Raw genomic sequence first — 23947 nt, 5'->3', positions numbered from 1 at the left:
GATACAAATGTCAATAATACATAAATAGACATTTATATAAATTATATTGATGTGCATGTTTACGTCACTCGTGCCTTATTTGCCTCAAAAATGTATCTAGCAAGTTTACGAATAACGCTGATATTATCAGCACTTAGTAACTGTACAAGTTTAAACATTGAAGGATTTCGCCAGTAATATGGTTTTATGTATTTTACTCTCAGAATATGAAAATTGTTACAAATTAAAATAAAATGATATTCGTCTTCAATATCTGAAATGCAGTGTATATGGCGCGCCCTAGAAAGGTCCAAAAATGCCCTGATGAGTAATCAGGTAAGACTGAAAATTAGAAGAAAAAAAAAAAGATTTATTAAATGAGTTCCTTTATTTTTATTGTATTTTATATTTCATTGATATTTTTCACTCTTTTTAAAATGAAATATGTTCTCTGTGAAAACGAGAGAACAACATCTGAGCTGGTAATTGTTTTTACAATCCAAAAACAACCTACGATACATTATGTTTCTTACTTCACTAATCTATCTAAATGTGCTCTTTTATACAATAACACTTCGCCTTGAAACAAATCTAATATTTGAGCAAAAGTATGCCGTGTCAGATGTTGTTGCGGCGCCGATATATACGAATGGGAAGCCTAAAGATGTGTGTTAGCACGAACATGGAGAATTGCTCAAATGAATCCTAAGATTTAAAAAAAGGCATTTTAAACAGTGCAAAAATGAAGGAAAAATACTTGAATATCATCATAAAGACACCTGTTTTGAGCTTACAAGTCATGCATATTTAAAAAAGAAATACCATTTTTAGACACTGAAAGGATCGATCTAGGATCTAGTAAATCGGATTTTGGTCAACATAGAATAGAAAAAATATAAACATTGCGAAGACTTAAAACAAAAAACAAACTCAAATCCTGTTTTAAAATCAAGTTTTATATTAATCTTTTAAGGAAGCAATCTGCTTAATATGAAAAAAAAACATGATGTTAGATAAAAATCAATTTTTATTAAAGCTTGTTGATGTCTAATATATATCCTTACAATACTAAACAAAGCAGGACATCTGTTCTTGTATAGAGATCGTTTATCTTTCTAACAGAACTATACGACGTCCTAAGATTTTTGATGTCGTATGTAAAATTAAACAGCACAATATCTCGTCCTTTAGCATAGTGGGATTTTCTTTACCATCCGTTATTTTCCTTCGTTTCTTTGGTTACCATCCATCAATTTCCCTCGTTTCTTTGATTTTCTCTTGTGTTTCTTTCGTTACCATCCGTCACTTTCCCTCGTTTCTTTGATTTTCTCTTGTGTTTCTTTCGTTACCATCCGTTATTTAACCCTTTGTTTCTGTGATTACCATCCCGCATTTTTCATTGTATTTCTATGATTACCATTCTTCAGTTTTCCTCGCGCATTCTCGGTGAATTCAGAAACAAATATATTCTCCGTAATTGTACGTTTCCTCGAATTCCGTCAAACTTCTTTGATCTTATTTTCAGGTGCCCTAGATAATCATCCTTTTATTCTACTGTTTTTTCTTCACTTCTGCTTCTTTGTTTTCTTTATACTACTATTTTCGATTCAGCTTATTTGTCTATAAGATACGATATCATTTAGGAGTAAAGGGCTAACTAGTGTATCACTTGTACGTATATGGAAGTTCTACCGACAGCTGTTAACCGTTTGGTCAAGACCTTGGCTTTTATATCCTGTATCACACCTGCATAACGATTGACCAATTTCCTCTGAGCACTTACTCGTACGTTTGGTGAAAATCGACACTTACATGGGGAAAGAAACATTCAATTAAGTAGGTTTTCTAGATAATCTACATTTTAAATAAGGATATATTTGAAAAGATGGTGAACAAGTACCTTTTGTTGGTATATCGTAGCTTATCAAAAGCAGTATTCAAAAGCTTCACAGCAAACTTGTTTAATAATTGTTTATTTCTTTGAGACGATGTCAATACATGACTGATTTGGCGATGGAAAGATATTTTATGCACTTCCTAGTCAGTTTAAAAGAAAATGTAGTACAGGATCCTGATGTCACCGGGTGTGGCACCTGTGTGGGGTATATTGGACATTTATATCCGGCAAACCCAGATGTGGAAGAACGCCATTAACATGTAAAGTCGTCAATGTTACTTCTTCCCGGTATTCTATTGATTTAAAATCCACTTATTGTTGTTTCACTATTTATAATAGATTGTTATTACCATTAATGCTGCGCTATAACAGTGACTGTTGAAAGTAACAGGAAGCATCATTAGTTGTTAGTATTCTGTGATCGAGTCAGCAATTACATGCCACTGTCGGGTCATACATAATATATCACAGACGATACAGTAGCCTGCCAGCGTACACATTTGTTATAATTTACGCACCGTATCACAAATCCTAGAAGTGTAAAGCACATCACAGTAGATTGCATGTGTCCCATATGTGGAATGACCATGTGGGAACGTGTTTCTCTTACCCTGGACAGGTGTATGCAAACTTTTCCCCGATGTGGGATATCTTTGTTTTCCACCATTTACAGAATTATCTCCAATATGACCTGTTCATGGTTCCTCTGTCAAGCCCTGGGTATAATTTCTCTTTCACTCTCTAAGGTATGACAGATTGTACGTGAATAGAAACAATACTGTGTCGTTATAATCAGATAGGACGTCAGAACCAGCTCTCAAGTGTCGAGAAAAATCATTTGCAAATCTGGATAAAAACTGATAACTTGTACAAATGATAAACACTAGCATTGACAAACAAAGAAGCGGAATGCCTGGGGTAAAAAATCCCTACATTGATGGTGTAACAAGAGAAGTAATTGTTTGGTAGTCAACCCCTTGACAGAGCTTCGATTATTTTTTCTAGATCCGTAGGGAATGCATAAAAAAAAAGTTTGAATTAAAATGTTTATGACAATGTCGGCTAACGTTCTTTACCTTAACGTCATTTTGATGTTACAATGTGATACGTGACGTAATTTAATCATTTCCTCACTAAAATAAATAATTTGCTGTGAGCTCGAGTAAGTTTATTAAAGATGGTTTCGCCAATTATTTATGGTAGTTGTTATTCCCTGCTCAACGTCCAGCTTTTAGGGTGATCACAACAGCTGGTTTACCTGTTGTCAGTTTGATATGACCGGGTGGGGTGGTATGTCAGTGAGGTAGCACTCTGAAGTCGGCATCATATCCGTGCTATCACAAGGAGGCATGTAGATCCACATACCCTGCCTCCAGCTACCGCATGCACGCATACACTACACATATGGAGGCACGTCCTTGAATGACCTTAGCTGTTCATAGGACGTGAAATTTGATAAAACCAAACAAAATCGCTAATTATTCAGTTCACCATCTAACCGAAAAAATCTTACCATGACTGAAATCTATTCTTAAAATAAAACATTTCACAAGTATTTAACGCATATATTATATGTATTCCGTCTATGAATCAACTGAATAAAAACAATTATTATTCGGCTTAATTAGTTTCTGATTGTAATAAAAGTCTTTGTTCTTGTGTACTTGTTTTCGTCGTACATATCTATCTAATAATCTATATTTAGCCTTACGCGACCTAAATTGTTGACGACCCGTAATAACAATACAAAACAAAGCAATAATAACACAGTCTAATGTTTTAAGTGACCTGATGGTTTGTTCACCGAGCTGCTAAACAAACACACTACAAGGATTATAGCTAAGTGATTGCCTGTCCGATACTGAGTTGTCAACGACTCATGATCGTACCGATCACCAGCTCCATTTACGGTTGTAAAATAGCCCCAGTTGTTACGTTGCACCGTAACAAATATTGACACGGATCTATTTTTAACAAATTCAAATAGAAACTAATTTGATTTTCGATCTTCCATTACTAAAGTTGAGTCATAGACTGGTTCATGTGGGAAACGTTTCTACCATGACGTCATAGTCACAGCTTTAGTCAGTTATGTAAAACAGTAAATAGGGGATTTTTTTGTACAAGATTATTAATGAAAAAGTACAGCACATAAAAACTTAAAGTTGATGTTCAATGTATAACCTGTTGTTTAAAGGGCAGCAAATAGCTATTTGAAATCAAAACAAGATGAAAGTAATCGGGTTTTTTTCAAGACTTGTGATATATTGTTAAAAATTAAACATTTTGTTTTTATTTCAATAAAAATGGTCAAATAATTGTTCCATTTCAAAACCAACAACCGAATACAGATAAAAAAAATATGACAAAGTAAAATAAATGATTATTTTCTTTTGGGAAGAAGTGTGTATCTATATATTTAATTATTTTTCAAAATTTCAAAGTAAATTTTCAAGGAGGACCAATCCTTTCGTGTTCTTTGCAAAAGATTTCAGTTTTGCGATTTATGATAGACTGTTGTGATTGCCAACATATGCTCGTAACAAATAAGATCCAGTAAATAATATTTGTGAATCGCTTGCAAAAGTAAATTCATATTTTTCAATGGAAAATTATTTATACTACCTTCCATTTGGCTCTGACCTTCCATATGTCTAAGCTGTAAAAAAATAACTTGTTAAATTTTATTACTTGTGAAGAAAGCGTTCCTTTTAGCCTCCCGTAGTCTATTTTAATAGTGCCCACACTCTACTGTCGCTTCTGAAGTAAGCGTCCTCTTGTGGTTTGAACCCAGATTTTTCAAAATATTCCTTATCCCTAATGGTCAGTTAATACGTTATTCCTAAAACAGACTGTATATATTTGTCTTATTATTATGGTTTAACGATGGAAGAGAGCGTTTGAAAGCTTCATGGCCCTATGAATGCAATTTCCTCTAATATATTGAATAAAGGGACTGTCGCTATCGTAAAACGAAATTGATATCTCTCTGGTCACTTTCCAACAAACTGATCTGTCTATCTTTAACGGTCTAGCGACCTTCAATGCGATACAGAACTCGATCCGTCATCATGGCGACAGCACACAGCAAGTGTTTGTTTTCTATAAAAGACGACAAAAAAGAATACCCTCAATTTTGCTACGGACCACATCAGACGCCTCTTCCTATAAACATGCCGTGGGATACAGCAGATTTATTCTTTTTCTTCGAACTTAGACGGCTAAAGGTTGAGATTTAACTTGGTAATAATTAATTGTGACACACCCTTTTTCATGCCTCTTTCCATCCCTGAAAACCATAAAACTGCCTTTTCTAAATGCAAAAACATATTTTGGTGAATAATGACATAATATGATCAGTTCTTATTTCCGACACCAAATAACACAGTGTTGTCAGACATGGTCTCGTTTAACTTCTACACGAACCACGTGTGGTGTGATCGAAAAACAGTGTGTGCGTATTACACAACCACTAATTAACAGGTTCGCAGAGTAACAATAGGAAAAGCTTCAAATTAAGGTAATCAGTTATTCAGATGTGGTCAATTAAAACGCAACATTGATCACAAAACTGCCTTGGCTGATCACCGTTACCTAGGCGCTTATAAATAGATCAATATAAACAATAAATTTGATACACTGTGATTCGAGTCGTTTAATTGATCTCTATGAATTCTTCACACACGATTGATCATAATATCTGAATTGTATGAAATAAAACAATACACGAGTTAATGAAATACAATAGCAATCAATCGTCATTATTTACATGATTTAATTTTCCGATGTATATTTGAATAGCACGTTTGACCTCGTGCAGTAATGGCCGATCGATATCCGACTGAGCGGTGTGTTTGTATTGGAGACGTGTATAATGGCAGGCGAATCAATGGTGGACGTCTCTAGCGGCGTTATTCCCGCGCTGTTTCAGCGTGGTTACGGTAATTGGTGCTGGACGAACAAGCCTGCTTTGATTCAGCTTGTGTTGTCGATATATGGGCTTGGTCGTACAAATATGTTTATACATTGTACGATTAGATGCCATTACCTGCATTGGCCAACTTGTCACGTAACGGTAGAAACTCCGGATACGGCATGGCCAACAAATGTAGTCGGAATGTTACAAATATTAAAAGCCAGTTCCATACTCTTGGACATTTAAATGGATTTGGTGCCAATGACCAGGATCTAGTCAGCTTCGTACTTTGATCTGTTGACAGTCTTTATGCCACAGTTCTCCTTCCTTAACAGTTTGATGATTTATACTGTCATCACATCATCACCATTTGAAAGTTTGCGATGTATATCTCTTGTATCGTTTCCCACGTATGTTCTGGAAAAATAGCCCCTATGTATGGTCGTACACTGAAAACACAGATCGTTCGGCTGCATGAATTTGAAATTGCAATAACTTGGTTCTTAATATTCACTTTCTAATATCTCGGTTTTCCTTCAGTCTCTCTTATGGCACGCCTGACTTTTAACCATTGTTCTACCATGTTACTCTCTTATATTCATTTATTGCTGGGGTGAAAAGAACAACAAAATGTAAGTGCGTTGTGGTAATTTCCATGCTCGCCTAGTGTTGTCATGGAGAAGTAACCTTGTAACCATCATTGTCATTAGCTTGTAAGATTGGCACTAGGTACATTTACAATCTCATGACGTAATATTGTGGCAAGGTAGTGTGATGGATAGCTTTATGGTTATTTACAATGCTTCAAAAATGTACTTCTCTACTGGTCCTTATTTGGGTTATATTACCATTTGCTCAATCATCAGTAGAATAATGTCTGAATAATAATTATAACTAAATATTTGAGTATACGAGCAAATGACATAAGATGAAGAAAAACGTGTTTGTAACTGTTTTTGTCGATGGAGTGGATATTCCTTGGAATCGGTGAAGGTGAATCAGCAATCCATCCGAAAGATCTTGTTCGTACACGTGCAAACAATGATTTTCACGTTCGTCTGACGCGCGGATAGGAAATTTTGTAAGGAGTGTGGTAACGTCCGCCCGTCCGTCGGTCTGTCTGTTCCGTCATAATTTCTCTAAATAAAGTCCTATTTTTACAAAACTTTATCAGCAGTTATGTTTCAAGGTTGGCCGAGTGTGAGCACAAAATTATAAATTTCCTGTGCAGATATTTTTTTTAAATTTTAAAAATTGTTTTGTTTTTAATTTATATTTTTATTCAGTTTTTCAAAACACATACACATGACAATATTTGGAAGACTATAACATACTTCACAGTACACTCACCCTACACATTCCATATACAATTCATGTTAACCATACTCCATCATATACCCAGTTATCTAAGTATTGGGTCCGTAGAAAATATTAGTGTTACTGATCGTGTGTACCATCATAACAGAGCATGTTAATTTATGACATATTCATTTCAAATATTTCGTACATAATCATACACACCATAGATATGTCAATATTACAAAACAATTGATTTGTATCCATGCACATTTGATTTTGTATAACAACGGTATATGAATGTTCGACCTTTTAATAACTGTTTGTGCAAAATATGTAATTGTGCCGCATCATACATTACTGCAGTACAATTATTTGTTTACAGGTTGCGCAATATTACTTCCTGAAATATCCTCCGATTGACGCATAATTATTAAAATATGTTTTATGACGGCTTAGGTCTAGTCCGAAGTTCAATAAATTTTGTGAAAATTTAATAAATTTGCTGCAATCTGTTTTGTGAATCGTTCCTAGCGACATGTTTACTAAACAGTGTCTGATTCTCACAAAATTTGTCTTTAAAATGTCTTGAAAGGTCAAATAAGTGGTGAAATAATTTCCACTCATACAGTATTGTATAAGAATGCTGTATTTTGTCTGGTAGATATTTTCTGTGCGTTGAGTTTTCACAATTACCAAATTAGCCATTCTGAATAGTCAAGTAACGCTAAAGCATCATTCCAGCCTAAGGTAGCATCCCTCAGTTCCTCATATTCGATGAAGAGCACGGATAGTTTTACCATAAATCTGGGCCAAACCTGCACACCGTGTGCAATGTCTGAATGTGAATGATGTATGTCGTATCGGTTGCTTGCTTGTGGAAGGTTTTTTTTCCCCAACATCTTATTTATATTGCTTAAGCGGTTTGTTCAAATACACACACCCATCCCGCCGTCTGAGCAAATCGAAGATAGCACCTAGACACAACTACGCCAACGTGCTGCAAACTGTACAATACTTCCCCAGTGTCCGTATATTAAAGCTTGTGAATATATGATGTTTTAGGATCTTAGAGGAACGGATGAGTGCTGAATTAACTCTATTGTTTCCTATCTTAGAAATAGCGAACATGCCTGAAAATGAAGAAATAGAAGATGTCCGTGTATATATATATAAGTATATATACGTAAGGATCCTTTTTCTGATTTATAATATATATATATATATATCTTTTTGACCAACCAAGGTTTCAAACTTAAATGAATTATACTTTTATAGGTTTTCATATATGCAAAATCAAAAGTCATTTTCACAGATTTGAAATCGAACCTAATGAAACTCATGAATTGTTATATACAGTCCTTCGTGTGTACATGTATATAGGTATATGTGAAATATTCCAGTGAACATGAGCTATCCGGCAGATGATGGTAGTTTTACGGCTGTCTTTTGCCTTGATTCATTCGATACGAATTATCCTACCGAGCAGCATTTGTTGGGGGCATCCCTTCGTCCTACCAAATGAGGTGATCCTGGAAGCCACCGGTATCGGTTACGAGAGTAGCTCAGGTACTAACGGCACATTCAGGTGCATCTACCCAATCACTGAGTAAGATAAGATTATGTGTAGTACACTTGTTTCAGATACATGCTTCATAGTGAGAATGCATGTTTTGAAACATTATTGCATCTGAGTTTCGTGGCATAGCCTCTTTTGCACTACCTTTATTGGGTTGTTTCAATTTGGAGGCCAACGAAATAGCATGGAATCAAGTAGTGTGGCTACTTGAACAATTCATATTCAGGAGTCCGTAGGATACAACAGGTGTGTTTGTGTGTGATACAGACGTGGTTTAATGTAATGTACATTGGTACACCATGATAAAATCGGATAATCATGTCTCAATATGGACACTGTAGCGTTAAAGGCTCCCAATATCTAAATGTTCATGAAAATTGCATGTTGCTATCTGCTGATCAAGAGAACTACATGCCTTCCTTGACGTTACTGTTGTTAATTATGCTTCACAGGTCAGTGGTGACAGTAAGAAAACTGAGTGGTATGTGTTCACACTAATCCTCAAGGTATTTAAGGTCTTGACAAGGTCCTTTTCATCGAAGATATTGTAATATTAATGGCGAAACTCATCCATAAGGTGTACCACAAACTCCAGTATGATACTCGTAACGAAGCATGGGTAAAATTGTTTTATTTAGGTCGTGCAAATGATAATATGTCATAAAACTAAGAAGTACTGTTAAGTTTTAAATAAGACGTTCATATTATCAAGCTACATTTTGAAACCAAGCGTTATTTACCATACCCTTGCCCGGAATTCATGACACCGTTCTCATGCTCAATCTCAAGTCTGTAATTGAGGCCAATTTCTTGTTCCGGCTATAAACTATGTAATTATATAAATTACATCTGTCAATGTTTTCAGGAGAATTTTGGAGAGCCTTTGAGCCAAAAACAATTTTCAAATTTTACATTAAATTCTTTGATAGTATCGCATGATTTTAATGAGTTACAAGAAAGCCATGCTTGAGCATGAAAACAGTTTCATGTTGACGGTGCTAGGTCTACATTCAAAGACCGAAATTGATGCACTTGGATGCTAAGCAAGTACCGAAGATGCTCTCTCCGTGCCACCTATATCGATAAATAAAGAGAAAAGTACCTCCTATGGTTGTACAAGTTGTACAAGGGGTGCTTCAACGAATATTGGCGTAAGGAACGAAACCAATAACTTTCGGCACATTCGGGATAACTGAGGTAAGGTTTATGTGATCACATATACCTGTACACTACCTGTACACTTAACGCGTGATCGTATGACTCTTTCAATGCAGATACTTTAAACGTACTTGGGGAGTAACAAAAAACCAACTGATTGATGCATTTGATTAATCATATGAAAACCTACGCAAAATCACAATTTGTTCAAGTTACGTCATCTTTTGTCTGGTTTTTGTTATTTTTTCGAAGGACTTTTTCAGCTTGGAATATAGCGAATTTGACTTAAGCATCCTCCCTACCTCTAACACGTTGGATGATGTAAATGAACCTGATTTGCCTTTGCCCCTTAAATACACATTTTTGTATTGTCTGTAAATAAATGCGAGTCCTCGGTTTGAACGTTTACCTTTGGTAGTCTTTAGAGTTGCTATATATACTACCTAGTTGGGTGTTGGGCTAAGTTCCTTGTTTCCGAAAAGACCTTTGTTTTTATGAGAACTATACTGTTTACAGCGTGTATGTGTTTAAGCAGATCTTACACTCACGTACAGGTCAGTCGATAAAATATCTATTGACATTTTCCTGCAAAACAGAAATTCACCACTCCTTTATTTGGGATGGTTAAACAAGTTGGGTTGTTTTGTTTGTAGAGCAATATTGTGAAAGCCAGTCACAGCACTCCTTTTGGATGCAATTATTTTTTGATCCAATAAACAGAGAAAATATAATGTACTTTGTCTATGTTTGTGAATTTTAACGTCAAAAAAAGACGAATGTGTCACCAAATGCTTATTTTTTGTCATCACTTTTTCACATCAAATACACTAAGAATGCATTGACGATAAAGCATTATTTACACTTGAAGACTTTGTGATGTCGTTACGTAGGTGCCAAGATGTATATTCTTTATCGCCTCGGATTGCTATCGTAATGTTTATGGCTGTGCTGTACTTTCAATTGACTCAGGTTGTCATGGTGATGTGTAAGTAAGCACTATCCTTTGACGACGTATTACTTTGTACATCAGGACATCGTCACCAACAGCTGGGACTTTACAATGTTTTAAAACCAGGGAATTCTATATAAAGATTACAAACTTTAGTGAAGCCTGTATGTGCCGTAAGCCGATGGCAAACCACCAAGTGTCCCGATCAGCGCAGTCAACCTCGAACAATCAACCAGTCAACCTCGAACAGTCAACCAGTCAACCTCGAACAGTCATTCTCATGAATATGCAGCAAATGGTACGGTGACTGCAGTAATCTTGAAACATCAATATGGTATATGATTTTGGAGGAAACAGATAGCATGTCTAAGAAAGGGGAATACGTTTTGCATGGATTACTCGAGGCAAAATTATCCATCTTTCCAACGACGCCTAGCATATTTGTACACTTAAAAGAAAAGTGATTTTTTGCATAGTGAAAATTAATATCTAATTACCCTTTCTACATGTTAGGAATGTTCAACATACGCCCTGTAACTCAATTGTTATCGTGTGCTCACACATCCGGTAGTAACAGGTGTAAATTCCAACTTTAATCACTCTAATTCCCAATGTATTTATATTCACGTAAAACACATAATCAAAAACATTGCACGGCAATTTCGAAAAAGTAGATCTGATATACACTTTTTTCTAGCCTCACGTAAATTAAAGTTTGACACTTATAAGCCAATATAAGGTGTTTGGTACAGACGCTATAACACAATTATACCAACCACAGACACCCTAAGATCAATTATGCACAACCTTTTTGTAAACTCGGACTAGAATGGTGACATTAAGGTCCGTCTCAACTCGGACTAAAATAACGACATTTGGACGAATTTAATCTTTGACTAAGATGAAAGCATTAAGGTCCGATTGACCTCGGACTATAATGACGAAATTAATGTTTGAATAAAGTTGGGCTTAATTGACGACATTTGGGACGGACGAAACTCGGACTGAAATGACGACATTTGGGACGGACGAAACTCGGACTGAAATGACGACATTAGAATAATGGTAAGCTCAAACTATCATTGAACTGTAACAGTGTAACTGGTTTTCGTACAATAACATCCCTACATTTGCTTTGATTTTTTACAAAATTTGGCATGCTCATAAATTTTGGCAAGTCTCGAACTTAGTGATACTGCTAAAAGAAATCTGTGAATATATGTGCGTAGTTTATTGGTTTTCGTGCAACAACAGTTCTAAAAATAGTTCTATTTCAGCTAAAAACGATATTTACAAGCCTTATTCTATATTTGATCGTCAATGTGATCCGTGTTATGTAGGCATATCATTCAGCCAAATTTAATTGATAGATAAAGGAATATCTTCATGTGTAACGTCCAATTTAAGGAGAATACAGGAGATTTATACCCAGCACATATCGTTTTTAAGAAACATGTTTTCATCATGTCTGTTAAGAATTCTCCATGATATTAAAAAATATGTCTACACCAAACTTAAACGATGGACTACATCTATAGCATGTCCTGCTATTGGGGATATTAACTATAAGCTTGTTTTTAGCTCACATGCCCGAAGGGCAAGTGAGCTTATGCCATGGCGCGGCGTCCGTCGTCCGTCCGCCCGACGTCTGGCGTCAATATTTTACTTTAAACAATTTCTTTTCAATAACCAAACGGCCGTGAAGGGTACTGATATTGGGCCCGTAGCATGCTGGGATGAAGGGATACCAAGCTTGTTCAAATGAATGACCTTGACCAACTTTCAAGGTCACAGAGGTCAAATGTGTTAAAATCTTCAAACGACTTCTTCTAATTAACCAGAAGGCCAAAGGTACTGATATTGGGCCTGTAGTATGCTGGGATAAAGGGATACAAAGCTTGTTCAAAGTAATGACCTTGACCAACTTTCAAGGTCACAGGGGTCCAATGTCGTAAAGTCTTTAAACGACTTCTTCTCAATAACCAAAAGGTCGAGGGTACTGATATTGGGCCTGTAGTATGCCTGGATGAAGGACTTCCAAGTTTATTCAAATGAATGACCTTGACTTATATTCAAGGTCACAATGATTGAAAATGTTAAAAACCTTTAAAATAACGTCTTTTGAATAACCAAGAGGCCTAGGGTGATGATATTTGGCTAGTAGCACGCTGGGATGAAGGGCTACAAAGATTGTTCAACTGAATGACCTTGACATATACACAGGGGTCAAATATGAGGGGAAAAAACTTTAAACGACTTCTTCTTAATAAGCAAAAGGCCAAGGGTGACGATATTTGGCCACTTAACATGCTGTGATGAAGGACTACCAAGTGAATGACCTTCGTCCATATTCAAGGTAACAGTGGTCAATATATGTTTAAATCTTTAAATGATTTGTTCTGTATAACCAAAAGGTCTAGGGTAATGAAATTTTGCCAGAAGCATGCTGGGTTGGAAGACTATAAACTCTGTTCAACCTAATGTCCTTGTTCGAAATTCAAGGTCACAGGCGTCATATGTTTAAAACTATTAATGGGTTCTTATGAATCAAATACTAATATTCTGCCTGTAGCTGTATTTTAGTCAATTTTTAAGATTACAAGTGTGAGATTAATACCAGGTGAGCGATGTAGGCCCATTTAGATTTCATGCATGCGTAAGCATTGGCTGTGTTGTGTATATGATGGCACACTGCATGATGAATATTTCATAACAACCTGTGTCAGGGTGTCTATTCGCAAACTTAATAAATATGACCAGCTGATTTTTTTAAAAATGTGATACTATCATCTCCAAAGGAACATTCACGACGCGGAAATAATTTCATTCTATATTCTTCTGATGATTGAAGTATATTGTGCCGAAATTAACGGCGAGTTCTCTAACTCTAACGGATGACATTATGTAAAGCAACCCCACACGACTGGTATGTTAACGAGCTTTGTATGTGTATCCTGTAAACCCAACAGGATATGAACGGTGTTATACGTTTTCCTTCCCATCATTCGATGACACACATTCAAAACTGGTTCACCGGAGACAACACGTTGCCACACATTTTACAGTTTGGCTAATGGCTAATGTTAACTGGTTACAATTAAGCAGGCGTACAGGGACGCATGTAAAATTCATTACATGTTTTTTACAATAACTCGTCACAGTACCAGAACTCTTGTCTGGAACCACAGAACACTGGTGCCGTCACATTAACGAGTTTGAGCAGCGATATTAGTCGTTTATAAGCGCTGACCTCCTGTCACAGGAGCGTGTTAGTTCATTGTTATGGCGATACCTACCAATCTGTATACAGTGGAGAAATGGGTGTGTTATGACGGAATCCCTTCAATGGGCTAGTTCTGCAGCGAAATGCCTTGTAAAGTGGTTTGAACTTGAAATACGATTTCAGTAGCTCGTCTCTTCGTGTGTTTATGACTGGGTATATTGGTCAAAAGGAATATGTTTTTTTTGTTAAATTGAAGGCATGATTTCTTGTACCGTAGAATTGGGAACTATTTTTATTCAGTTTGTGTGAAGGACCAAACATCAAAGATCAGATGCCTGCCACGTCATGACTTTCGCCCACCAATAGCCTCATTCTGGAGTGAAATGATTCGTTTCCAGTTGTGAAAATTTCATCATAGTAAAAATGCCACTGAAAGGAGGAGCAACGATTGTCAGAAGAGAGTCTCAGAAAGCTCTCACTAAGTCATCGAGACCAAACAGTGAAAACCCAAAGAAAAAAACTTTAAAGAAAAAGTCCTCAAACCTCAGTCGTAGCAACATCGTTTACGAGGAACCGACAAATCTGAAACCTCTTCGAAAGAAAAAATCATTCAAAAACGACACTCAAGCAACACGCCCTGACGATGCCGAATTGTTGATTGAAAATGGCAGTGGCACAGGAAAACACCGTCCTGATGACGTTAACAACGTGAACGGACAGCCGAGGATTAATAAGGTTTTTAACATTGATATGACAACTAACTGTTCATATTAAAATACACAATACGCCTAAATGTTTATATTAAAATACACATGATGTCTCAATGTCCATTGACATTTTATATGGCAATGTCCATATAAAAATACATATGATGTTAAAAAGTTCAAACTAAAATACACATAATGTCAAAATATTCATACTAGAATAGATACGATGTCAGAATATTCATACTAAAATACACATGAGTCTTTTTTTTTCAAAACATTTTTTTTCGGGTTGGTAAGTATGGATTTTTTTTTACACAATCAATAAAAATTTCTATTAGACGTCTCGATGACTAGTACGATATGTACACTGTCACCTTCATCAGACCAATGACCAGTGAAGTGTATATACACAAAGGTGTAAAATGTGTACGAGTTGTCCACAAAATCGATTTCGGCTACGCTATAAGCGTATGTACAATAGCTGTTATATATGTACCGAAATGACTCGATTCAGCTACGCTTTGTTTATTGCTTGGTCATAGATGTGCGAGAGTCTTTGAGGCCCCTCATCTCGATTTAGAACTGGCCCACTGCGGCGTTTCCAGATGGCTTCCTTTATCTGCCACTTGAACAGATAGCTTCATTAAAATTATGTTATATGAGTTATTCATAAACACCATAGTTATGTTTTGTTGCAGTTTCAGGCAAGTTCCCAAGATGCTTTACCAGAAGAGGGAATGAGGCAGCACAGATCGGTAGACTCCGGGGGACGGGAATCTCTAGCGAGGTAAGCTCATTGTTAGTTCACATCAATCAGGGAAATTCAGAACTTTAGTTCAGTAGTGGACTTGTGCGTTCATTTCTGTTGTTTGTCTTCCATTTCAACATCGGCAACAAAACGCCAGGCATAGAACGTAAGATGTTTCGAAACACCTTCAGCTCATAAGTGAGCATCATCTGAGATCTAGCAAAAGTGAGGTAATCGTTGTTTGCCCAATGGCGTGTCCACAAGAATCCAATAGCAGCATCTTCGCTCCGTCAATTACCCATCATAAGTCATCTTGAGCAGGCGTCGTTCTCAACGACGTACAAATTCCTGCAGCATCAGGTTGCTTTTTGGTACTCCAGCCGGGCAGTCAATCTGATTATATAATCATGTTATTCTGACCATTTATTATATAATGTTTCAGAGTCCGCTCGTCCCCCGCCGGCCTGACAGATGGAGAAGCGGATATTATCGCGGCCATAGACATCGGTACGACCTATTCTGGATATAGCTTCGGCATTGTGGAAGATTTGAACAAAGACAGGACGGCCATGTTCATCAACAAGACATGGATTTCAGGCAATCCTCGTTTGACCACCATGAAGGCCCCCACGTCTGTCTTGTTTACCCCAGAGAAACGCTTCCACTCGTTTGGATATGAGGCGGAGTGGAAGTACAGTCAACTAGCAGCCGACAAGGTCAATGGCGGATGGTACTACTTCCGGCGCTTCAAAATGCCACTGCTGTCAGATGAAGTTAGTGTTTTTCAAACTATAAGCGTTTTATATCAATGAAGATGGTGGCACCGATTTTGTTGTTGTTGAGTGTATGGTCAAACGAGATAAAACGAAGGTTAATATTAATTCGAAATCACGTTAGTTTCAAATGCTGACAAGACAGAGCGAAAAAATGACATTTGTTAATACTCGATTTTTAACATAATGCTACGGAGACATCGTTGTGTTCAGAAAATGTATGTCAACATAGAATGTTAGGTTATTGAATATGATTTCGAAGGTCAGTACATTTTCATTGTCTGTTTTCGAGCTTTTTTGATAGTAAACCCCAACATACGTGTATGTAAACATTCATTGAGACACTGGGCAGTGAGCCATACAGATTATTGATACCTCTGTACCGCTTGTTACTTACTCGACGTGACTGCATTATTTAGTAGGCCACGTTATTGTCATGTATACACAGCTACCTGTTCAGGCGCCAATTCCCTAGATACGGAGGCTGTGTTCTACCCTACCTATACCTACCTACCTAGCTACGGTCCTATCTCGTGGTAATCGATACTAGGTCGGGTATACATGCTTGGTTGTATGTCTTATTACACGCTACCACTAACGAGCCCATATCGCCAACAAGCTTCCGTATCAATATCCGGGAGACCGTTTGTGTCAAGTAGATATGTATACTATATACATATATGCCGTATCGATGTTTCACGTGTTGGGCTATCGTTGTAGGTTTTCGCTGAATTAATGCAATTGTCGTTGTAATAAAATGACCAGTGCTCTATTTTACATAAGCTGAGGTCAATTTCAAATCAATGATATTTTAATCGTTCTTATAATCTAAAACAAAGTATTCTTGTGGGACTGAAAATTATCACCAGTTTGTAATTACATACAGAAATACAGATAACTTTGTATGTTGTTACAAAATATTTGTAAACATTTATCTTTGCTCGAGAAGCAGTGTTCTAATGATGAAGTACCACATAATCCGCTTGGAGAGGTCAACATCACGTTTGCCGTTCGTACCTGGTTACAAAAATGCCAACACGTGAATATGTGTATTGACCTCTGTCAAATAACGCCTTTATCTCCACCATTATTAACATCAATGAATACACAAATTTAAGAACCGTTATCTGTACCACATATCGGTAACCGCAGATCTATATTTTGCAGTCAACTGCATTTTGAGAAATATGTATATCCAGCTTCAATAAAATATAAGAACAAAACAAATATCATTTTCTTCTTTCCGATATTATGTTACAAAGGCAAGATGCTGAATTGACAATACAGAACCTATTGTTAGCATAATTATGGTCTTGTGGTGTCGAGGAAACAGCCTGTGTTAGTACAGTGGTAGCAACTAATAACCAACACAAGTGATGCTGATGGTGGGTTGAACCTTTCTCACCGTTACCTACATATATGTACTGTATGTATTCGCAACAGTTAAAGGACGAAGGGTACGTGCTTTTTCCCGACTCGTTATTTGACTCTGCCAGTATAAAGATCTGTCATACAGTGTAGATTCAGTAGCAGTGGTGGAGAGGTCAGCAGGGGGTTATTATCACAGATCACCATACAGATAATCCCGGGGTCTCTACAGAGAAACACCTCCGTGAGATAACACTATAAGGAAAGTAAGAGCTAATTCAGACATTACCTGTTTCAGAGCGTAGCCCCACGCAAACATGCCATTTGGACAGTTGACGTAGTATATATGATGTAATTGCTCTGTATCTATTACTAATTACAGTTGACTTATATTTATTTTAAAGGAGCATGCATGTAACGATTTTTTCTTTGATCCCAGAACCTTAACACTACGACCAGTATTATCGACGATACCGGGAAACCACTGAGAGCAGCCATGATCTACGGCACTGTATTAAAGACTCTCAAATCGGCCCTAGTGGAGAACCTGGCCACGTCCATGAAAAGTTGCACGGTACAGTGGGTGACAGAGAACTTTATTTTCCGTTGGGTTATCACACACCCTGCAGGATGGTCAGACGACGCCAAACAGTTCCTCAGACTGGCCGCCAAACAGGTAATTATATATTATAATTCACCCGCGTTAAAATGGATCGTCGTTTAATGTTCGTCGTTATATAAATGTATAGTCCATAATGCAAACGGACTGAAGTGATCCTGGAAGGTGTCTCCCTGTGTCACATTACTCTATCCAGACATTGAGTTTACCCGATCCTTTTCTCTCGACTAGATATGACCACTGGTCATCCTCGATACTCTGTTCAGATAGCGAAAGTGAGCGTAACCCCTGGCGCATCGAGGATGACCGATGATGAGATTTAGAACAGCGCATATCAGATGAATATCAGTGGTACCGTTTATATTTGGTATAAATAGTGCTTCGCCGACAACGTATTTGATTTTGTTCTGAACAACAGTCTTTCAAAATAAATCAATGACAAAGATTTGGATGACATTCGGTATATATTTTCAGTATATTTTTTTCCCCTTCTTTGCTAATATAAGTATTATAATATTCTCTTTGTCTGTGGCTTGGCACTTCTTATGTGATTGATCATCCTCTAAACAAATGCTTGAAACTTTTGGATGCTATTTCATAATCCTTTGACGAGAAATCCTTCTTATTTAGTAGTTTCCGTAACCAGTAATACTGTTGTTTCATTAGATGTGTAATGTGCATTGAAATGCTTTTGAAAACTTGCTTAATTGTAACTTTTTAGCTCTAAGCAATGTAGATATCTTCCATGTGTTATATTGTTTGTGTCTGAGCTGTCACCTGTCTGTATAACTGAGTGAGTTATAAATTAAGATATAAGGAACTATTGGAAATTGGAAATGATATACGCACTTTGTGAAACAGAAAAGATTATGTAGACTGTACTGATGTCAGACAAGATATTATTTATATATATATAACATATCATTAAAGGGGATCACATAATTATAAATGTAGCGTACGAGTTTTACCTGTTAAAAAGAAGCAGCTTATTCCCGAATATACTCTCTCAGTAAATGTACTATTTCTATTGGCTGCTTGTTAAAGATGTTCTGTGCGGAGAGCATTGATACACATATTAAGATACTGAACATATTGCATCAATTTAAGTCCAGCTGTAAACCATGACAAAGAAAGTTTACTACCCAAACCGGTAGCACTCACTAAAGAAGGCGTTGTAAATTATCAAAACAAAATAGTTTTGACAAAGCAGTTCGTTTTCAGAAAAATAGAAGTTTGAAAACATCAGTTCAACACCATATGTAGTATTCATCATTAAGTTGAAAACGCGATAGAAATAACTAGTCCAGCAGTTAAGGATGGTTAGAAAAGTTCATTTTGTATTCACTAACCTTTTTGATAAAGGTATATAGTAAAGTTCAATGCATCTAAATCACAGTTTAGCAAATTTATTATTGAGGTTTTCATAGATAGAGATATGGTAGGTTGGTTTTGGAAAGTATTGTATATGGACATATGAGAAGATCTTTCTTAAACCACTAAGGAAATTATACCATCTTTTAATGATGTTAGGAAAACCTATTGAAAAAAGGTAATAAGTATGTAGGTCAATGAGAAAATAACGTTAGGCGAAAGACATATGGTACGTCACTGTAAATGTTCTATGAGAATGAAAAACTGAACCAATAAAACTAAAACATCTTAACGATCTCAGCCAGTAAAAACATATCTGCATTGTCCTTCCCTGAAATGCCACATAATCAACAGGAAGTGTTCAAAAATGTATTTTTGTATACATTTGTATTGGATGTCATGTATCACATTTGCTCGCAACATCTCCTCGAGATAATATTCGCTGAATCGAACTGATTCAACGGACGTAGCTGTTAAGTTCATGGTTTTGTGTGTTATAGGCCAGTATACCGGATATTGTACTTGTACCGGAACCGGAAGCAGCAGCGATGTACTGTCATATCAGCAACCTTCATCGTATCAACACACGGAATGGAGAAATAATTTGTATTCAAAAACAAGGTCTTCACTACTTGGTCGTAGACTTAGGAGGTAGGTTCACCTCGAAGATACCTTCTCTGGTTTGTGTTCTTGTGGAGGGCTTTTAATATCAAATATCACGAGATTGTCCGTTATATTCCTCTGATGTAATCCATTGTATTTTATTGTTATATCCCATGGACTGTTATATTTCTTTGATAATTTTATTCCATGTGGAAAACTCATTGTATTTTCTTAACATATTTCATTCCATGTGGAAACTCATTGTATTTTCTTATCATATTTCATGAAATGTACCGTTTTATATTTTTGTGTGTTTATATATTCCATGAAATGTACCGTTATACTTCTTTGATATATTCTTTAAAGTGGAAATGACCCATTGTATTTTCTTGATATATTTCCTTAAAGTGAAAATGACCCATTGTATTTTCTTTATATGTTCAATAAAGTGGAAATGACCCATTGTATTTTCTTGATATATTCCTTAAAGTGGAAATGACCCATTGCATTCTCTTTATATATTCCTTAAAGTGGAAACGACCCATTGTATTTTCTTGATATATTCCTTAAATTGGAAATGACCCATTGTATTTTCTTTATATATTCTTAAAAATGGAAATGACCCATTGTATTTTCTTGATATATTCCTTAAAGTGGAAATGACCCATTGTATTTTCTTTATATGTTCCTTAAAGTGGAAATGACCCATTGTATTGTCTTGATATATTCCTTAACGTGGAAATGACCCATTGTATTTTCTTGATATATTCCTTAAAGTGGAAATGACCCATTGTATTGTCTTGATATATTTCTTAAATTGGAAATGACCCATTGTATTTTCTCGATTCATTCTTTAAAATGGAAATGACCCTTTGTATTTTCCTGATATATTCCTTAGAGTGGAAATGACCAATTGTATTTTCTTGATATATTCCTTAAAGTGGAAATGACCCAATGTATTTTCTTGATATATTCCTTAAAGTGGAAATGACCAATCATATTTTCTTGATATATTCCTTAAAGTGGACCGTTATAGTTTGTATGTTCCATGCAATGACTTATTGTATTTTAATTTTTTTTCGTGAGATTGTCCGTTATACAAAATTGTTTCTTTACATCTCTGACAGGAGGAACTGTGGACACAACAATCCACGAGTTTGACGATGAAAACAAGATAAATGAACTTCACAGCACATGTGGCGCAGTGTTTGGCGGGTTACGGGTAGATGGTGCCTTCGTTGAGTTCATGATGAAGGTCATCGGGTTCGAAGAGATGGACAAATTTGCTCAAAGTTTCCGCGGGGATTTACTGACCCTTCACAAAGAGTTCGAGTCTAAAAAACGGGTGTTTGATCCCACCTCCCAAGATTACATTTCAATCAAAGTTCCAGCAATACTACGAAGGATATATGAAGTGAATGCAAAACAGCCCCTCCAACTTAAGGTGGACAACTCTGAATTTGGGGACCTTGTGAAAATGCACGGTGATAACATTAATATTGACCCGGAAATCTTCGACGATTTTTTCAAATCTGCTGGAGAACTAATTTTGACACACGTGATGAAAGTACTTAGCTCCAAAAAAGGCAGAAACGTGAAGACAATCGTAATGGTCGGTGGTTTTGCTCAGGCGGCAAGCATCCAAAGTTTAATGAGGAAGAAGTTCCCGGATATGACGATTCTTATGCCGAATGAACCGGAACTGGCTGTGTTGAAGGGCGCCGTGCTTTACGGACATGAGTTTGCGCCGATCATAAAGATGGATGCAAAATATTCGTACGGAATATCCATAGCGTTACCTTTCCATAGGCACGACCATCACGAGGACAAAAGATTCAATGCAAATGGCGTGGATCTGTGCACGGACATCTACAGCGAACAGATCCGCAAAGGGGAGACCGTCCGTATAGGCGATTTCGTTACAAAAACCAGCTTGTTTGTGAACAGAAAAAGTCAAAAGTTTTTATCTCTTCCTATGTTTCTGCACACAGGTGCCGAATCTTCGGTGTACACCACAGATGCGAGCTGCTATTTTCTTGGTAAGATGCAGATTTCGCTTGCTTCTGATCGAGACCTCAATGCGCCCATTGTAGTCCGAATGGGACTTACCTACTCGGAACTTCTAGTGGAGGTTGTTGACGAAAGTAATGGCCGGACAGTACGAGATACATTCCTAGATTCACCATTAAAGAATGATTAACAGTCTTACATTCTCTGTACTGAATCATGGTGTTATACTTCGTAAGGAATGTGTTATCCGATAAGCTTCATGCGGGATTTAACGGAAATTGAAAACTCTGGATCAACTTTAAGGTACAGCTGTACTCTTGTACTAAGGATGAATACATTGCGTCAGCGATGCGGGTTAATTCTTGCTCACTTGCCTGGTACACAGACTCGCTCATTACCAGTAAAGGTAGGGAAACTCAAAAGAACCGTTTCAAAGGATGATCGCAGATCGTGATGAGAGAGAAAGGGAAGGCCGTGGTAAAAAGCCGAGTAGACAAATTAATCAAATGAGATTCCAAGGCAGTACACTGTTTGATGTACCTATTCAGTGGCTGAAAATCTATAAAGCAGTGTCCTGGCCATGGCAAGCCACGGAGTGGAATGCGTCGGTAGAATCTGTGAACTGAAGTTTTCATTGACAACTCTATAGACGTCGAATGAATGCCGGGTAAACTAGTAACTCCAAGTGTCGTCGTGTTCTGGTCCCGTTTGGTAAGGAAGGCATTATGTATTACAGAATAATCGCTGAATTGTGCAATGACGATCCGTTTTAAAATAATTGCCTTTTGTGAATATATGCTCCAACATTTCTTTTTAAATAGGTCAACACGTGACTATCCCGTGCAGAGCGTGCAGTAATGACGTGAAAACCATTGATATACTGTATATACTTAATGTAAGGCGGGTTTCCGCTTAAATAGCAAACTGTGATACATAAAGTGTACGTTATATGTTTGTTGACACACACCTGTGTGTGAATCTTTTGTTTAATTTATGTATTCCCATGTCGCTATTATTCCGAATAACCTCAATGAAATATGTATCTCTCCAAAAGCGTTGGCATTATTTCACTTTTGGAAATATAGAAAGCGTCCTATTTATTTTGGGTATCAAAAGATCATTAATAAAATAATTACAAAGGCTATTTTGGTCCTGGCCTCTGCCCACACTGCAGCTAACATTTCAACAGAACTTTCACCTTTCGGGCTATTTGTGCAGTCAGTTCGATTAGCTGCCCAATTGAACGCATTGCTATTTACCAGCTCCTATCATAGAAACCCCATGTTCTTGGTACAGTAAATATCCCGTATAGAGGGAAGTTTTAGCGTATCAAACCGTCTTATCAATTTTCAAAATAAAATATCGTGTCTTGAAAATACAAATGTCAAATATTATAAAGGGCTTTGTCCTTCATCTGTTTATGAGAATGGAGTTTGTCCGTCATTTATTAATGATAATGGAGTTTGTCCTTCATCTATTAATGAGAATGGAGTTAGTCCTTTTTTTTATTAATGAGAATGGAGTTTGTCCTTCATCTATTAATTGAAATGGAGTTTGTCTTCAATTATTAATTAAATGGAGTTTGTCTTCATTTATTAATTAAAATGGAGTTTGTCCTTCATCTATTAATTAAAATGGAGTTTGTCCTCCATCTATTACTGAAAATGGAGTTTGTCCTTCATTTATTAATGAGAATGGAGTTTGTCCTTCATCTATTGATTAAATGGAGTTTGTCTTCATTTATTAATTAA

The 23947-nt window shown here is 36.6% G+C and overlaps 1 protein-coding gene across 4 annotated transcripts in view; it reads left to right on the top strand.

The window, feature by feature from the left end:
* LOC110456542 (heat shock 70 kDa protein 12A-like) overlaps positions 1–23837 on the top strand; it is a 25055-nt gene extending 1218 nt beyond the window's left edge. For 3 of the 4 annotated variants that reach the window (XM_021507339.1, XM_021507338.1, XM_021507337.1), the window contains 5 exons: positions 15403–15491; positions 15895–16225; positions 18033–18269; positions 20084–20234; positions 21314–23837. In XM_021507339.1, the coding sequence (XP_021363014.1) occupies positions 15442–15491; positions 15895–16225; positions 18033–18269; positions 20084–20234; positions 21314–22386 (1842 nt within the window). In that variant the 5' untranslated portion in view covers positions 15403–15441 and the 3' untranslated portion in view covers positions 22387–23837. Of the gene's footprint in view, positions 1–14420; positions 14733–15402; positions 15492–15894; positions 16226–18032; positions 18270–20083; positions 20235–21313 lie in introns of those variants that run through there. The other variant, XM_021507340.1, reaches the window with a different exon arrangement.
* The last annotated feature ends 110 nt before the right edge of the window (positions 23838–23947 follow it).

The sequence above is a fragment of the Mizuhopecten yessoensis genome, unplaced genomic scaffold, assembly GCF_002113885.1.
Source record: "Mizuhopecten yessoensis strain PY_sf001 unplaced genomic scaffold, ASM211388v2 scaffold8807, whole genome shotgun sequence".
Lineage (NCBI taxonomy): Eukaryota > Metazoa > Mollusca > Bivalvia > Pectinida > Pectinidae > Mizuhopecten > Mizuhopecten yessoensis.
The sequence above is the reverse complement of the archived record's forward strand: the minus strand, read 5'-3'. Positions and strand labels throughout refer to the sequence as shown.